Below are 19,319 nucleotides of genomic sequence, written 5' to 3' on the forward strand. Positions count from 1 at the left end.
TGTGTGTTTTTCTACCATCAAGCAGCATATAAATTTTATGATATAAATAATTACACATTGTCATAACACCACCAAAACTTTGGCTTTTGGGGTGGGCTTCAGTACAGAAGAGAGGGCAATAAGGCCTTGTTTTGTAAGTAGGACACTGCTTGCGATTCATAGGATCCAAACTATAATAATGCTGTACTGAAGGCTGACTGTAGGCTCTTGGCAAAAGGAAAAAAGTAAAATATAGAGATATGGTTGCCCCTTTGGTTATAGTGACTGAAACAAAATTAAATATGTTTGCTTATTTAAAAAACAAACCCATAACTACTATAAAGGTTATTTGCAAGTCTTCTTCTCACATATTGTTTATTGTTTCCACTGTATGATGCCAGACCAAGTCAGATAGGAATACAAATAAGCAATGTATCTTAAGCAGAATTCAACCAAGTCTTTCTTTGGAAAATTTCTTGCAGTGTCCAAGTTACCTACAAGTATTGAGATTAACACAATACAAAATGTTCTTTATATACTCAGATGATTGGCTGTACGTACCAATGTAGGAACGGTGAACATCTGAACTGAAAGTGCTGTCACAGAAATTTGCCTTTCATGATCATCACTGATGTATTCGCTCTGTAGTTTTTTGTAATGCTGTGAAGAAGAGAAGAATATGCAAAAAAAGGTGATTGCCTGGCAGGAACTTAAGGCTAGAGGCATCATGAGGAGAGCATACGGCAAGTGAAATCCCTGCCTTCCAGCAGGAACACACACTATTTCACCAGACAACCCAACTGTGACGGACTAATGTTCTTTCCTTTTTAAAATTTAAGACAAAGAAGGACTCTGTTTGGACCACTGGGCAGCATGGTTCTGCTTGTGTCTTCCAAGAGTGCAGCAGGCGGTTGGACACTTCCACACTTTCAATGTACAGCATAGGCAAGTCATCTTTGTCACAAGGTAACAGAGTGATCTTATCGGCCAAAGAATGGGGAAATCTTCTCTGTACTGTAGATGCTTTGAGCAGAGTAATTAAATGGCAGTCATTTAGATGAACACTGTTTCTACCTCAGGACTTTGATGAAGTTTGTTGTAAAAGTCTCCCCCCCCCCATTCAACTTTGAGTGATGTTAATGATCGCTGAACCTCACCCACTCGTTGAGCATCATTGAATTTTCTCTTTGGGGAGGACCTTTAATGAACTCATTTAATGAAGAATTTAATCTCTACTGTGTGTTTATTATTCTATTGCCAGTTTTGAACATGTGCCAAAAAAGTGACTTACAAATGCTTAAAATAAATAATAAGTAAACAAGGGGTTTAAGAACATTATCACTGTCATTAATTATTAAATTTATATGCTGCCCTTCATCCGAAGATCACAGGGCAGTTTACAGTACAAAGTTGTTGGATGCCCAACTCCCATCAGCCCCAGCCAAGATAGCCAGAGGTCAAGGGAGTGGCAAAGCTGGGGCTGCATGGTGTATCAGCACAGTCACTTTGATGTTTTTGCCAGTCACCTTGCCTCACCCTCTCTCACCTCTGCCTCCTAGTGAGAGGCAGTGATGCTGCTGCCATGAAGATACTGCTGTGGCTCTGCCCCACTGGGCAAGCGGCAGTCAATACTTTCTTTTTAAAAGGCTTTGCAAAACATACCTTGCTATTATAAGGGTGAAAAGTAACAGGAGAGATAAATTACCTTAACAAATTCCATGGCAAACCTTTTTTTGTACTCCATTTCCATGAAAAAACTGCTGAAGATTAGCTCATGCAAGATCTTCCTGGCTCCTGAAAAATTCAACAGTTCATGTTTACTAGATAAGAAAAAGAGAATGAATATCTAATTATAAGAATATTTTGCGCAGACAAGCGGAGTCCCCCAAACCGTAGGCGACCCCTCCAAGCGGAATAATGACAAACGGCAATGTGCTATGGTTAAGATTCAGATGTAGGGAGACCTTGGCTCAGGCATTGGGTGTTTATCCTTCCCAGCCCCCTAGCCGGGGATCTGGGAAACTGCAGGGTTATCCAGAATGTGTGGGGATTGGGCTAGCTCTGGAGAACATATGTTCAAGCAGATAGCCCGCCCCCCGTTTGCCGCCACTGGTGGGGGATAGCGATGTCAACCTCTTCTCCCAATACCCCTTTAATGGGGAACCCTGTTATTGCCGCCGCATTGGGGACGTGGGGTCACCGTCCCACGCCCGCCCCCCCAATTTGGGAAGATGACTAAAGGATTCCGCCCAAGGCCTGAAACTGCCAAAGTTGTGACGTTTTGCTACGGGAAAGGCGAAACCTGCCAATGCAGGGAAATTCCTTTCAGGCCCTTCAACAGCGGCCTTGACATAGCAGTGCCTGCATACCTGTGGAGAAGAGGTTAACCTGCAAAATTAAGAGTTAATTGAGGGAGTGGAGGGTGGGAGAAGCTCTGGAGCCCGACTCCCGTTTCCCAGGTAAGCTACGCCTTCTATTGTGTGGGCTGGGTGGTCCTTCCCCTTACCTGGCCAATCCCCCTGGCAACGCTTCCCACAGGCGGGATTGGACTCTGGCTGAGGTAGGTGGAGACCACAGGTATCCAGCCTGGGAAAGGCAACGCCAGCCCAAAATGGCAGGAGCTGCTCTGGAATCCAAGGGGGCTGGGCGCGAACACGCAAAAGCCACTCCCCATTTAATGTGGGGAACATTCATTATGCTTCAAAGTTACTTCCAATGGTTCTGAATGCTGAAGGAGGCGTGGTTTAGGTTCAGATGGAATGCAAAACCATAGCTCGTTCTAATGTCTGAGCCCAATGGGAATGGAAGTTGTAATCATATTGTTTATGTTTTTACACTGTACACCACTTAAGAGATTTAAAAAAGATTAAGGGGATTATAAATTATTTTAAATAAAATAAATAATTCACTTCATAAATGTTGTGATGGCAAGTGAGATTTCCAATGCACTTTGCAAATTCTGAACTTAATAACAATATTGCACAAGTTTAACTGTTTCGTATGACCTATTACTACTCCAGTGGCAATAATATCTCCTTATTCTAAAATGAAAATTGTATGATCTGCAGATAAAAGGAATCAATGCTTCCAAACCATTGGTTTTATACACAATTTCAGACAAATTTCCTCCATATATACAAAATTTAAAGACCACTTTAGCTTTTATAAACTTAAACTGCAAGGGGGGAACCTGATATTTGAACCAAGTCAATTTACCACTTTTATTTTTTTATTTTTTATTTTTTGCAATACCATTTGCACAATCCCATTTAGGAAGATGACTAAAGGATTCCGCCCAAGGCCTGAAACCGCCCAAGTTGTGACGAATTGCTACGGGAAAGGCGAAACCTGCCAATGCAGGGAAATTCCTTTCCAGCCCTTCAACAGCAGCCTTGCCATAGCAGCACCTGCATGCCTGTGGAAAAAAGGTTAACCTGTAAAGTAAGTGTTAATTGAGGGAGTGGAGGGTGGGAGAAGCTCTGGAGCTGACTGCTGCTTCTCAGGTAAGCTACACTCTGGATTGTGTGGGCTGGGTAGTCCCTCCCCTTACCTAGCCAATCCCTTGGCAACGCCTCCCCCCAGGCGGGACTGGACAGTTAAGTTGGTAGGCGGAAACCCCAGGTATCCCTTCTGGGGGAGTGTGCAGGCAGCCGAACTACCAGGTGTCACCCAGGAATTCAGGGGGCTGCGCGCAACCATGCAAACGTCGCCCCCCATTTAATGTGGGGAGCGGTCATTGTTCCATTTTACAAAATACAATGTTTATGTCAGTGTTTTTCAACCTTTCAACATCTCTGGGTCATGTGGCCAGCATGACAAAACCGCTTCTGGTGCAACGGAACACCGTGACAGAAGCCAGAGCGCACGGAGACACCATTTACCTTCCTGCCACAATAGTACCTATTTATCTACTTGCACTGGCGTGCTTTCGAACTGCCAGGTTGGCAGGAGCTGGGACAGAACAACGGGAGCTCACTCTGTCGCGGGGGGGATTCGAACCGCTGACTTTCTGATCAGCAAGCCCAAGAGGCTCAGTGCTGATAGTGGTGATCTATGACAGTGTTTTTCAACCTTTTTTGGGCAAGGGCACACTTGTTTTATGAAAAAAATCACGAGGCACACCACCATTAGAAAATGTTAAAAAAATTAACTCTGTGCCTATATTGACTATATATAAAGTAATTCTCTTGAACAGGAATCAAATAAACACAAAGAAAGTATTTTATAATTACTTTATTATGAAATAGTAAGTAAACAGAAATATGAAAAATTATAAAATACTTTATTCAGTGCACAACCTGGGTCTGTTTGGCTGAACACAAAGCTGATATTCTGGCTGGAATTTTTCCCATGGCACACCAGGCAACATCTCGCGGCACACTAGTGTGCCGCGGAACAGTGGTTGAAAAACACTGGTTTATGTCAATAACGGAGTAATAACAACAGTAAGTGCTTACATGTCTATACACAATTGCCAAATATACGTAAGTATAGTCCAGTTGGGAAACCGTATTTGTTTGAAAGCCTGGGCATCAATCTTTTTTTTTTTAATTTAAAAAGTAGCTGTCAGACTTTTTCCAAATATCAAAGTATCACTCATCTTAAACCGAGTGGCAGACACTGAAGGTTTAATACATGACAGCTAATTGTGAAGAAGCTCAATTAACATCAATTCAACTTACCTTTGTAAAGTTTTGCATCCCAAAGCATCAATGTGCTTATAAGACAAGGTTTCTCTGAATCAATTTCTTCTTTTAGACATATTTGACAAAAGATCTGACGAAAGTCACCTAAGATAGAATAACATAATTTGGATAGGTTATTGGACTGATTGTGGCCTGCTTAAATGTTGTATTCTTTTGATGAAAAAAATAACGTTTGCCAATAAATTTTCAGATGTAACAGAATAGTATCTCTATTCTGAAATAAATTCCTTACATTTGCAGTGACCCAACCTCATCACTGACCCTGTATTGCCATGTTTATCTTTCAATCAATATTATTTCTTTTGAAATAAGAGTGTAAAGTTTCTACAACTGCTATTGCCTTGCATATTTGAGATGTTATTCTGGACCAGCTTTGAACAAACAATACCAGTAACTTGTGACTACTTATTCAATTTCCAACCCTGCCTCCATCGTAAGATCCCAGAGCAGGTTACAACAATTTTAAAATATAATATTAAAATAAGTTTAAGCAAACTCATGGTATTTATGCTAGCCACTTTTATTCTGAATTAAAAGCAGCCATGAGGAGCACATGAATTGATAATTAGGAACATGGCCTACAATAATATACCCCAGCTATCCATCACCATATAACTGAATATTTATTTCTGGGACAGCCAGGGACAAGAAGACCAGAATAGCATTACTTCCGCTACCCCAGAAAAACACAGGGAAATTGAGGCTTGAATTCAAGTGAATGGGGATATTTCCCAAACACATCTGTGAGTTTTATATCTGGACATTTTGTAAGACACAAATCCTTAGTATAAAATGTTTGCACATGAAAAATGATATTTAGTATCAATAATAGCTTTGGCCATTTAAGAAAGACTGGTCCTCCAATTACATATACTCTAAGGAACAAATTCTCTTGTCAATGTTTTGGCATTTGATTATGATACAGAGCAATTTAAGACGCTTACTTGAGTAGCTCATAAGTTTGTTTAACCAGGAACCAAGACGCAGAGCAAATTTCTGGTGAGCCATAATATCAACATGAAGAACCTTAACATTTAGGGGACCTTGAGAAACATTGTTCGAATGTTTCTAGAAGATAAAAAAAAAATGACATTAGAATGAGAGGATATTAACCGATTCTTTGATCTTGCCTACTTTTTTTCCTGTCATCTTCTCTACCATGCCATTTGTACTTCCAAACAAGGAAAAGAGAGGACAGCTGGAACAGTTGGGGCACAGTGTCTGAAGCTTAATTGATTAAATGTTACAAAAGATGTAGGATAAGAAAAATCTGAAAAGGTCAAGAATGATTCGAAGTCTTTGCATCTGTGAAGGAACAGAACAATTATTCAGTATTAGCTGGGTATATTTGACACATTTCAGGAAGTTACCTTAATCTCTTCTTTTGCTTCCTGGCAAACAGCATATGATCCTGCCTTAACAGCCTTCCGGCCCTGAATAATTAGAAGAAGTGACATATTTAGGTCAGGTAATGGCAAAACTTGATCTTACAACATTATGTAAACAAAGGCAAGACTGAACTAAGGATGTTCAACTGTTTCATAAGCAGCTAATGATATTGCATGGTTTCAACTCTTTATCTTTGTAGATTTCACTAGACTGATGTAAGGAAGGACAGTCTTTCCTACCACACGATGCACCCTATGGCGTGGGGGCATTTAGAATATTGTTTGTACTGACCCAGCTGTAATGTTGTGGTGTGTAGCTCAATTTCCATGGATGGGTAAGGGCCGTAGCTCAGTGTCAGAGCATTTGCAGAAGGTCCCAGATTCAATTCCTGGCATTTCCAGGTAGGGTTGAAAAAGACGCCTGCCTTAAACCCAGGAGAGCTGTCCCCAAACAGTGCAGACAATTCTGAGCAAGATGAACCAATGGGATGCCTTAGCTTAGTGTAAGGCAGCTTCATGTCTCTCAAGACAGGCCCTAACCCTGAAGAGTGTTACTGTATGGCCCAATTCATCCCAATGAATCCTTCCCTCATGAATTCATTGCCCAAATCTACATATAGATAGATATAGTTGACACAGCCATACATATACATATTCCTGCTGAGATTTCCCTTGATAAAAGACACTCCTTTCAAAATATATTTCATATAATTGCCTGGAAAAGTAGGATCACAATATGGAGAGCCACAAGCAACATCGCACACCAAGTGATATTGCTTCAGAGAGAGAGAAATGCTGTCATGCTCCACCAAGAGGCAGTGCAATGCCAATACTGTTGGGAAATGGTGACATTCTGTTCCTCTTTCTCTTCTCTTCCATGGAAATAATCCCTTATCTCCAAAACAGAATTGTTACAGAACACGGTGGCAGGAATGTGGCAAACCCACAACCACAGGGTACAGTCAAACCTTGGTTGCTGAACGGCTCTGTTTTCAAATGTTTCGGTTCCCGAATGCCGAAAACCCAGAAGTAAATGCTCCGGTTTTCGAACGTTCCTCAGAACTTGAACGTCCGATGCAGCTTCTGCTTGAATGAAAGAAGCTCTTGCAACCAATCGGAAGCCGCGCCTTGGCTGTCAAACGTTTTGGAAGTCAAACTGTCTTCAAGAATGGATTACATTCGACAACCAAGGTTTGACTGTATTAGCTGAAAACTCTTATTGTTTTCTCACCTACCGCTTATGAAGCATTTTGGCTTTCCTTGCTAAGTAATGGAAGCAAATTATGGACCACAACAGTACAACTGGTTCTCTCTCAACTGGGCTACAATATGGTACACTCGTAACAAGAATGGTGCACACTACCAACCTCTTTATCTATAGCAGCAGTATATATCTGGGCTTCTGCAAGCTCACAGCCAAGAGTTCTTTGTAGGCTATAGATAACATGGTCATAAGAATGATGTTCATCATTGAAAAGGACACAGTAGTATTTGTCCAGCTTCTCTCTACTGGGAGGAAACCAAAATATCATTCTAACAAGAGAATACTAAAATAAATTCCAACATACATATTGGGCAACAAAACAAATGTAAGACATTAAGTAAAAAAGGGACAAGCAATCGAATTGGAGGAATTGATCAAGCTCTGATTTACATACCTGCAATGTTCTTATTTACATTAGAATAGCTACTAATCCAGAAGTAAGAAATGCCTTACTTGCATCCCAGACCACTTTCTCATCTACCCCTTGGTTGAGGTTGACTTCAAAATATTCTTTGTTTTACCTTTCTCTCTTATTTCTATATTGTTTAATAGTTCTTCGTTCAATCTCCATCCACAATGTGAGTTCACCTCCCCATGTAGTGTTAACATTATTGAATTATGGTTCAAGAAGGTCCTTGGTAGTGTCAGAGATAATTCAGCAGATAATCAGAGATAATGCCAGCAGACCATCAACTTTCCTACCTTCCTGTGCCTTATCATTGTTGTTTTCAAATGCAGTCATGCTTCTCACTAGTTTGACTAGTCCTTTTGGCTTTCCTTACTAAGTAACTAAAACACTTGCCACCAACTCCAGCACATCACTTACCTAGTTATAAGCTCTGGAGGCAGCTCCTTCTCTTCCTCCCATACAGTCATATCTACAATATATTTTATCACTGAAGGGAACATTTTTCTTGCTTGCGCTATTAGCTCTTCATTCAACTGGCATTCCACGTTCTGCAGAGTGGGAAACGCCAACATGAATTAGGAAATGCTGTGCAATATTAATCTGTTGAACACAAAGAACACTCTTCCTCCAACTGTTGTTACAATAATCTGAATAATGGGGATTTAATAAAAAGCTTAAAAATACATACTAAATGCAGCACTCTGAAAATAAGTGAGCGGTTATTTATTTATTAAAAAATATTTTTATACTGCCTCTCATTTTAACATACACTCCCATAACAGCAAAAAGTACATCACGAAGTGTGAGGTCTTACAATATCTGTTTTCCAATATATTACAGGCAGGTGTGTTACCTCTTCCATGTTTCCTGCTGCTCCAGGCTCATGATTTGTACACAGCGGTCCAGTCTTCCATGCTTCTGTATCTCCACAATCACAAAAACCTCCTCCAGTAGAAGTGTGCATCTGAAACAATTAAGGACATCAGATACAAGGTGTTACTATTAGTACAAAAAACCCTACATGATTTGGAATCAGTTTACCTGAGAGGTAGCCTTCCCCCATACATTCCCACTCAACCACTTCATTCTGTGGAACTGGCACTGTTACAGGTGCCACATAATACTCGTTCCACATTTGTAAGAAATGAAGTTCCCACAATTTGGAATTCCCTGCCTACTGATGTAAGGCAGGCCTCTTCATTGTACTCTTTTCAAACCTGCTAAAAACAAGCAAGTCTACTGGGATACGTAGAATGTTTCCATGTATTTTCATCAGTCTTTTGCTTATCACTGATTTTATTTATTATCTGAATGTTTTAAATAGCTGTTTTTTACTAATGACTGTATTGTTTTATCCTTTTTGTAAAACTCTTTGAGGTTTTGGGTGTTGGTTTTGTTACACCGTCAAACAAATTTTATTAAACAAATAAATATTAAATAAATAAATAAAAATAAAAATTTACCCCCAAAGCCCTTTTAGAACACTATGCTCAACTATGTATTAGCATCATGTGTATAAGCAATAACGAGCCTCAGGCTTGAGTGCTCTATCTCCTCCTCTGGCAGGGCTACAAAGAGATCGCAAGTTTTCACTTTTGTTTTAGAAACATGAGGAAATTCTGCTTAGTTTAAACTATGGTTTATTCAAAAGAAGCCAAAATCATAACTCAGCATCCCATCTTCCCAGGTGCTCTTCCGACTATGTGATGGACATGCCATGTTCCAAGCACCAAAACTTTGCCCCATATGACTCCTTCCATCATTCCCTCCATTTTAGCTTTCCCCACCAGTGTGAAATTAGGTGGAGGCTGCAGATTCCATACTCTTACGTTAGAGTTTTATTCAAGTCCGTATGACCATACCTGACTGAACAATTCTCCTGCTCCCATCAACCCACTCCCCAATCCTACAGCATTAAAAATGGGGACTGCTCTCTATGAAAAAACTACCATCTACAGGTGAAACTCGAAAAACTAGAATATCATGGAAAAGTCCATTTATGTAAGCAATTGTTTTCATTAGCTACTGGAGTTTAATATATGAGATAGACTCATGACATGCAAAGCAAGATATGTCAAGCCTTAGTTTGTTATAATTGTGATGATTATGGTGTGCAGCTGATGAAAACCCCAAAGATGAAATTGTTAATTTGGCGTTCTCATCAGCTGTATGCCATAATCATCACAATTATAACCAACAAAGGCTTGACATATCTCGCTTTGCATGTCACGAGTCTATCTCATATATTACCGGTAGTTTCACCTTTTAAGTTGAATTACTGAAAGAAACGAACCTTTCCATGATATTCTAATTTTTCGAGTTTCACCTGTACTAAACATCATGGATGATGCAGATCTAAGGAATACAAAGGACCCCACCCTTTTGTATTCTACCTGTTTTCTTTCCTATTCCTTCTATTTCCGTTCTTAATTGTGATAAAGCTTCTTGGGTTTGACTGCATACTTTTATGATGCACCACACTTTCATGCTAACTAAACGCTTTGACCAAGAGAAAACAGGCTGAACTTGTTCAGCAGTAACTGGGGAGATAGGAGTTGAAAGTTACATCAAACTCTCAAAATTCCTTTTGTTCAGAGGTTAGGTGAATTGAGAGGCAGTGGTAGACATAGGCTGAGATGTCAGCAGCTAGGCAAACCTTCAATGCAGTTCGACTGCTGTGATCTACAAAGCTACTACAGGTGTGTACAAAGGCTTGGGTATATCACTTTACTTTTTTTTCTTTCAACAAATCCCTACGCCATCTCACAAATTGGTTTGGTAAGTCTTCAATTACAAAAATGGTTCGGTATGTGACATGGAACCTGCTGTTCAAGAAAAACAAGCCCCCTTCTCAATAGTGGAGAAAGTTGCAGAGTTCTTTATATCTTAGTCTATATGTTAAGAATTCAACTGCTAAGACACCTAGTCAAAGTTTATTAGAAGTCTGGAATTTAGGAAAGCAATTAAAACTAGTCCTCTCCAAGTCATAAACTAGTAACTAAAAACATATTCAGAGCCTGAAAGCAAATATATGAATTCAAGTCGTCTTTGCATAACCTTATTTCACTATGTATAACCCTTATTAGAAAGCACAAGGGATTATTTGGATTATTTGCTTAAATTTATTTTTTACCGATGCTTAAACAGATTAAACAATACCTTGGAGCCTGAAGGAATTTAAACCTCTTGACCCAGGGCAGGGCAGCCAAAGTTAAAATGGTTGCCGTGCCCAGGCTCCTGTTCATTTTCCAAGTGCTCCTTATTTTAATTCCAGGTAAAACTATTAAAGGCTGGCAATCAGCTCTCAACATGTTCATCTTGCAGGCCCGTAAAGCAAAACTTGCTACGTCTCTCGTTTGCCAAGTCAAGAGCAGGAAGATGGGGCTTCCCCAACCTACAAACTCATTTTGATGCGCTGCAGTTATGCCTCAGTTAACCACTGATGATGTTAAATGCTGGATTGCCATCGAGAGCCAGGAGTCAACTTCCTGGCTGGCTGGTCTCCCTTGCCAACCAGGATTATAGCTGTTATGGTGAAACCTGGGAAACTAGTTGTATGCTGAGTGTCTGGTGTAGATGGAGAGGGAAGTTGGTTTCCTCTCCATCTCCACTGACTCCCTCGCCTTTTCTTCCTCAATATAAGGAAGTAGACAAACTAGCCTTATGCAACAAGTTGTGATAGGAAAAAATAGATTACTTGAGCATCAAACATATCTCTCATTTTATTAAAGATGAGGAATTACAGACTGGAGAAAGATCTTTGAAGAGATTTGAATCTCAGGGTATCCAAGGGTTCTCAGAAGGGACTTGTTTCAACACTTTATACTCTGGCTTCTAGACTTTCAATTTTCTCCCTTTGAAAACCTTTGATTAGCATGGGGAGGCTTATGTAGCCTTAGAAATCGATCCCTCACAGTAGTCTAGAATGTGGTACTCTACACCTTTCATTTCAGTTTCAGCTCTGGTAGGGAAAATTCATTAAATACAGAAATGGTTTTTAACCCCAGTACATTTAAGCCACGTACTAAAAGGGTGCTTCCCATTTTGTTGGTGGAGTTGCAATGTGAAAGGCTCAGTGGTTTTTGAACTCAGCACCATCACCAGACCAAAGATCTATAGGTCTATCCAGGTTGTGCTTACTTTCCACGTTTGTGGGAGATAATTCCAATTTACATAGCAAGATACTGATAACTCATTTGCTAACAGCTGCCCCTTTAGTTGTGACTCAAGGCTGGAAAGACCCTTCTATGTACTCTATTACAAACTGGTTATAAAAAGCTTTACTTATAGCCACAACAGAGAAATTGACCTACCAACTCCAGGTTCTCAGAGGGGAAGTGGACTCATTGGACTTTACAGCTGTCTGGTGGTTTTTGTAGCTTGTTTAACAACACACTCACACAAATGAGAAATACCATCTAAGTTTGATTTCATCTGGTGCTGTTTTTGATTAGATGAGTTTTTGATTCGCTGTTTACATCTTATCTTGGAATACTGTCACACTGCTTCTTTTGTACAAGTTTTTTAAAAATATTTTTCTTTATATTTTTTGCCTCTTTACCGTTTGTGGAACTCTTGAAATACTCTCTTAGTCTTGATTATAAAATATTTAATCAAATAATAAAAGCAAGTTTTAAAAAGAAAAGAAAATGCTCCAGCAAATTATTGTGAAGCATACATTTCATTACCTTGTAACGGTGGTTTTTGTGAATGCTGTTCTGGAAACAATCCATGCAGAGTACACAAGTTGGATCAATTGCACAGTCTCTGCAACAAAAGTAAGAAACCACTGTATAACCACCCACTCCAAAACACCACAAACCTCCCATATTCCAGCAACGTTGGTAGCAAAGTTTTAGACACTCTATTCATTTTCAAAGTATGAACATTACAAATTCAATATTAATATTTTGGCTTCAATATTAGGTGCAACTATATAACATGAAACTGCAGTTTGTTCACAAGTAAAGGCAGAAGCTTTCACTCTCTTGTTCATGAAGAAGAGGAAATGTGCAATCCCAAGGCTCACCAAGACTTGTCTCCACACACCTGAATTACAGTTCAGTTCTCTATCGAAACTGAGTCACCATGTTATAATAGCGGTCAACAGTTATTATAAAAATATTTATTATTTAAAAAGATATTTAGACCCTTCATCCTCAGATACCAGGTGGTATACAAACTATTTAGAAGCAGTTAAAACAACATAGCAGACTAACCAACATGAACTACATAAATTGCAACTTAAAATGCAAAAAGGTTTGACCTAGTGCAGGGGTCTGCAACCTTTAAGACAAAAAGAGCCACTTGGACCCGTTTCCGAAGAGGAAAAAAAACTGGGAGCCACAAAACAATTGCGGCCCACAAAAATATAAACACCCAGAAGCTCATAGCACAATTTAGACAGGTAATGAAGAGCAGGTAAAGAAGGCAAAATATCACGAAACGCTCCCCCCCCCAGCCAAACAACAACAAGCACTGTATTAAAGGAACCGTCCGAATGCCTGACGCTGCAGGGGCAAATCTAGAAGGGGAAATCCAACCCCCCAGAATACTTCCGCCCCATGAACAGCACAAATGCAATCCTAAAAGTTTAGCAAACTTATGCAAAAGCACACAGCATGCACACTGCCCCAATCACTATTGGCAAGCAGAGGGGCTGGGCAAGGCAGCTGAGAGGGGCTGAAGCAGGGGGCTGATCACGTCCCCCCTGCAGGCACGGGAAAACATTCCTTCAGAATGGATAAAACCCTTCTTTCAGTCCATGGGACTCCCGCTTCTAGGGGGGGCAGGGGGCTTCTGGGGGGTGCTGCCCCCTCCTGCCCCCCGTTGGTACGCCCATGCTCGGGCCCCTTTCGCCACGCTGCTTAAGGGAAGTCTCTTGCACGCCCCCGAAACAGAGCCCGGGACCGGTCGTCCCCTGAGCTTTTTCCCGCGCCCATCTCATCCCGTTGGGCCGCCCTTAGCTGAACAGCCGGGCTTCCTTTTCCTTCCCAGACTGCCACGTGTCCTGGAGCCGGGCCCTTCCACTTTTTAAAAAGAGGGCTTCCCCCTCGCCCGCCGCCCCTGGCCCAGCACGCAGCTGCCTCCTTACCTCGTCGAGTCGTCGCGCCTCGTCGAATCGCAGCAGCCAGCAGCTCCACCAGCAGCAGCCAAACACAAGCGCCGGGGCAGGCGCCAAGGAGGGAAGCTGCTGCGGTCTGCTGCTGCGCCTGCGCTGGCACGAAACGAGGCACACATGAGCAGCACAGCCGCCGGCAAGGTAGAGAAGTGGGTGGGCGCAGGCGGGCCAGCAGCGCGGTGCAGTGCCCCCTACATTTTGGCGCTAAACGCACCGGCCCTGCCCGGAGCCGCGGCAAAGGTGCAAAAGAGCCGCATGCGGCTCCGGAGCCGCGGGTTGCAGACCCCCGACCTAGTGCCTACAAATCGTGAAGTAAGTGCTAGCCATGCCTCTATAGGGAGAGTGCTTCAAACTCAGGGCAGCACAGAGTAGGCTCTCTCCCTTTTTGTTATGTAGTGTACTTCCCCTAGCAAGAGTACACAGAGAAAAGCCTTAACTGAAGATCTTAAGACTCCAGTAGGTTGATATAAAGAGATGCACTCCTTCAGGTATTTGAACCTCCAGCCTTAAAGTTAAATACCAGTGTCCTGAATAGGGCTTAGAAGCAAGTAGCTAATCAATGCAGTTTTTGCAAAATAAATATAATGTGATTCAGCCTAGTTACACTAGTTAAAAGTCTGGCAGCCACATTCTGCGCTAACTGAAGTTTCCAGGTTGTCTTCAAGGGCAGCCCCACCTACAAATGCATTACAACAGCAACAGACAGCTGCAGCTCTACACCTCACACAGAAGCAATATTGGGAGCTGGGGGACTAGATGTAAGTAACAGGGGTTTTCTCAACTCCCCATGTCCCAGGCCCAGCTGCTGTGCCCATGTCATTTAAATGGAAGTTTATCTGCTTTTACAATTGTTTTCCCTTTTATTTTGAGTTGCAAGACTCCTCTCTTCCCCTATTCCTGTTATCACTTGCCCTTATATGACTACAGTATTACCTTATACTAGTATCCTCAGAAAGTGCAAACGTATTAGAAATATGTGATGCACCAAATCTATTTTGCAATCTACATGTTGCTGCGTCAATAACAGTAGGAACTACTGAAGAGCAAGAGAGCAACTACTCACCTGCATGAATATGTTGTCTCTCCACCTTTGAACACCTTTCCACAGAGCTGAGGAGTGCCACTCTGTCGTAGCTTCTCTAGACAGATATCTGGATCTTCACCGAACAGATACCACTCCAGAGGGTAAAGTATGGTCATCTGAGCTATTTCTTCCTCCTTCTCTGGCAAGGGATCCATTTCATCAAAATAAATGTCAGGAACAACTTTTGCCAGATGCTGAAGAAAGGCAGTATGAAAGTCAAGCTTCTCGTCCCACCACTGCAAGAAACACAAAAGTATACTTAGACATGGCAGGGGGGGCCTGGATAATCGGAGCACATGAACAGGCATTCTTTCATGTATCATGATCTCAAGCTAAGAGAAAAATAACTGCTTTGAATTGTACTTGGAAAGAGGCCGGTAATCAATGAAGATGCTTAAGAATAGGCAATATAGGTTTCCGTCTTTCGGTCCTGGACAAAAGCTCTGAAGCTGCGTTTTCCAGTAGCCATTTCCAAAACCTTTCAGGAGCTACAGGCATGAGTTAGCTGTGCTCAGCTCCTCCTTTTCTTCCCCCACCCTCAGATTTTTATGACTATGAAGCATCAGGAGAAGCTACAAGAGCAGAGTTGGGATGACTCACATGATATAATGCTCTAGAAACATTTCTCCCATTACAATCAACTTCATCAGCATAACTACACTTTCCTAATAGCGGGCTATAACTGTTCATAATGGGATTACAACTGGCAAGCAATATAACAAGTGGGAAAATGTTCCACTTATATATCATAGAACTGCAGAGTTGAAAGAGACCATGAGGGTCATCTAGTCCAACCCCCTGCAATGCAGGGATATTTTTTCCCAACGGGGGGCTCTAACCCACGACCCTGAGATTAAGAGTCTCATGCTCTACCATTGCAACAATGTTAGCTTAAGCCAGGTTGAGCATCACTCTAGCTACAAAAAGTCATAAAATTAGATGCCAGCATGTATACATGATTTACAAACATACTCCCATATGCCATTCAACCAACATTTCCCCCAAAGGCACCAAGGAATAGTTTCTGATTATGATGATGACAATAATGATCATGATGCAATTCTCACCCACTCTTCACTACAAGGTGCCAGAGCTGGTTACAACAGTCAAAAGAATACGGCTGATTCCAATATATGAGTTGTTAAAAGACCAGAATAAGAGATAAAGTATTGGTTTATATATATACATCACCATACCAAGGATCGTCTAGAGTGCCAGACTGGGTCAGGGGAGACAAGGGTTCAATTCCCTACTCAGCCACTCTGAATACCAACTGCTGAAGGCAAGCAATAGGGAAATATTATTTTGTTCATGCTTGGTTGTTAAGTATATCTGAGGCATCTGCGAGTAGGCTAGAGCAGGTTTCCTCAACCTCAGCCCTCCAGATATTTTGAGACTACAATTCCCATCATTCCGGACCACTGGTCCTGCTAGCTAGGGATCATGGGAGTTGTAGGCCAAAAACATCTAGAGGGCCGAGCTTGAGGAAGCCTGGGCTAAATAAACCCCTGATGTAATGCAGCAGAACACTTATGTTCTCACGACCTGCTACCATGGAAGAAGTGCTATATGTTTCCTGTCCACAGAACTTTCCTCAAGCCCAGAGATCGCATGTGGAAATCTACAGTGTTTGTATTTGTTTATATATATTTTATACAACTTTTCTTTCATAAAGAGGTTAACAGAATTGGAAAGCTGTAACATCCTTAAAGAAATCAGCCCTGAGTGCTCACTGGAAGGGCAGATCCTGAAGTTGAGGCTCCAGTACTTTGGCCACCTCATGAGAAGAGAAGACTCCCTGGAAAAGACCCTGATGTTGGGAAAGATGGAGGGCACAAGGAGAAGGGGACGATAGAGGATGAGATGGTTGGACCGTGTTCTCGAAGCGACTGGCATGAGTTTGGCCAAACTGCGGGAGGCAGTGGAGGATAGGGGTGCCTGGCGTGCTCTGGTCCATGGGGTCACGAAGAGTCGGACATGACTGAACGACTGAACAACAACAACAACAACATCTGAAGTACTGTACTATGTTACAGCAGTAAAACAATAATACAGTGGTACCTCTGGTTACGAACGGGATCTGTTCCGGAGCCGTTTGTAACCTGCGTGACGTCATTTTGTACATCTGCGCATGCGTGAACCGCCAAACTCGGAAGTAACCCGTTCCGGTAATTCCGGGTTCGGCGTGTTCGTAACCCATGACAAACGCAACATGCAGCGTTCGTAACATGAGGTACGACTGTAATTACATCATTTAAAACAGCCAACAAATTACAATTTTAAGTACTGCTTGTGATAATTTTTTATCCTGTACACATGGTGGTTCTATTCCCCTTTTACCCACCTTGTAAGGTTGGGTTGAGAGGGAGACTGACCATCCCAAAGCTACCCAGTTGGCTTTGTGGCTGAGCAAAGATTTAAAGCTGGCTCTTCCCAGTCTAAGTCCAATGCTGTAACCACTGCACCATTCTACCTTACATCTTATAATGATTCCAGGCTAACATACTGGAGTGAACACTTGGGAGTGAACACTTGGGAGCAAGGCCTCCACATCAGATTTCAAACGAAAGGCTCATCATTGGACAAATGCATCCTGTTCGATAGTCTTCCCTTGGTTTTTTAGGGTTTAAAATAGCCTTGAAAATTAGTCAACAAAGTTGCTAGGCCACCTGCAGGCATATTAGTCATGTGTGGAACATCAAAGGCCAAAATGAAAAGGCAGCACCTTTTCCTAATAGCTAAATAATAGCCTATAATCAATCCTAGCTCATAAAGCCATCTCTGATTAACACCCTGCCATCTTCACTGCATTATCTGGCACACTGCACAGTACAACCAGTACTTGAAAAAGGGAAGAGGACACAATTCTAAAATCAGCAGGAAAATAAATTACACGAGTTTCACTTTGTAACATTTCTCATCTTAAAAACTCACTGAAAAGCTCACTAGCAAAGACAGGGCAAAGTCCTCCCCTCTTCATTTACCGGTAGATACATGTTCTCTGCTTCTTACAAAAGCTTCTAATATTGAATTATGTGGAAATGCAAAGCAGAAACACTGAAAAAGTCTAATTTCAATGTAGTTTCTCTGAACCCATTCAATTTTACTCAAGATTTCCATCAGTAAAGACACTAACTATCTTGGTTATTAACTTCTGTCTTTTAAAAATAACTATACTCTTACAATGTGCCTTCAGCAGAATTAATATTAACATACTAAATCCTATGAGGACATGCAAAACAAAGTCAATGAATGGGCTAGCACTTTATTTAAATACTGTATTCTTCTTAATCTGTTATGCCATATTGTAAGCTATCTGCCCTTGCCATTGTACTACACATTCTACTACATATTTGCAGATGCATTGAAAATCCTCCTTACCAAACAGGATGGTACAGACACTAAAGTCTGAACTGATCTCTTACCACTGTCCCCATACTAGCCTTTCTTTGAAAAAACTAAAGCAATTTAAGGCATTAGGACCGGTACTTCTTATTTTAATATCCTACCAATACAGGCAACATTTTATTAAGATATTTCATTTTAATTTCATATTTAACTTGTGATTATCTCCAACACTAGATTCCTAGTATTGTGCACATCAAAAATAAAGCTGCTATAAATTGCAGAATCTGCTGTCATCTTCAGACCCATGTTGCAAGATTATTAGTAAGGTTGCAATCCTAAACCTACCGGTACTTACCTGGGAGTAAATCCAATTTAATTAAGTAGACATGGTTAGGATGCTCTGTAAGGGTCATTAGTGGTTCCAACATCTCTCTTGCCACTGCTTATTACAAAATTGTTCTTCACATGGGATTGATTATTTACCGGTAGTTAATTAAAGTTAGAGGGGGTTGGCCATCTTTTAGGACAAAGGTCCTCTCACATGAAAACTATACTTAATTGGCATTGGACCCCACCCAAACTTTTTCAAATCACCCATAATCAATCCCCAAAATGTTGAAGGGTGTGTGATGCTTTGGGATCCCAGATCCATATGTGGTAGGACTGCGCCCCAGTACAATAATTTTGGCAAAATGTCTTTTCTGAAATTTCTATTATAATTTATCATAAACTGGTATTGGAGGGCGATATCAATTCTGAGATTACTTATTGGGCTTTGGTTTCCTTTCCAATAGCTGCTGTCAGAATGGAAAAGCTGTCGGGTGGAAAACATGGGGAAGTCTTACTTTACATTCCTGGCTTACTCATGTGCAGAAAATAGCACTTTCTGAATGCTTGCCTCAGCATGGCAGAGTGATAAATGGACAATGTAAGAAGGATGAGTTCTTCAGTATGTGGTCATTGTTTACAGATCACATTAACAAGGCAGCACTGCTACTACAACCGCCTGTGGCACGTGTA

At 41.3% G+C, this 19,319-nt stretch overlaps 1 protein-coding gene across 4 annotated transcripts in view; it reads right to left on the minus strand.

Annotated features, from left to right (window-relative positions):
- UBR1 (ubiquitin protein ligase E3 component n-recognin 1) overlaps nt 1-19,319 on the minus strand; it is a 74,636-nt gene that overhangs the window by 40,597 nt on the left and 14,720 nt on the right. For 2 of the 4 annotated variants that reach the window (XM_033146129.1, XM_033146112.1), the window contains exons 2-11: nt 14,931-15,187; nt 12,435-12,513; nt 8,600-8,710; nt 8,164-8,294; nt 7,441-7,579; nt 6,056-6,118; nt 5,630-5,753; nt 4,662-4,769; nt 1,685-1,773; nt 541-639 (exon numbers count right to left, since the gene is read on the minus strand). In XM_033146129.1, coding sequence (XP_033002020.1) covers nt 541-639; nt 1,685-1,773; nt 4,662-4,769; nt 5,630-5,753; nt 6,056-6,118; nt 7,441-7,579; nt 8,164-8,294; nt 8,600-8,710; nt 12,435-12,513; nt 14,931-15,187 — 1,200 coding nt within the window. Of the gene's footprint in view, nt 1-540; nt 640-1,684; nt 1,774-4,661; nt 4,770-5,629; nt 5,754-6,055; nt 6,119-7,440; nt 7,583-8,163; nt 8,295-8,599; nt 8,711-12,434; nt 12,514-14,930; nt 15,188-19,319 lie in introns of all 4 variants that reach the window. The other 2 variants (XM_033146121.1, XM_033146102.1) reach the window with 1 other exon arrangement.

Source organism: Lacerta agilis, chromosome 1 (genome assembly GCF_009819535.1).
Source record: "Lacerta agilis isolate rLacAgi1 chromosome 1, rLacAgi1.pri, whole genome shotgun sequence".
In the NCBI taxonomy this organism is placed as follows: Eukaryota; Metazoa; Chordata; class Lepidosauria; order Squamata; family Lacertidae; genus Lacerta; species Lacerta agilis.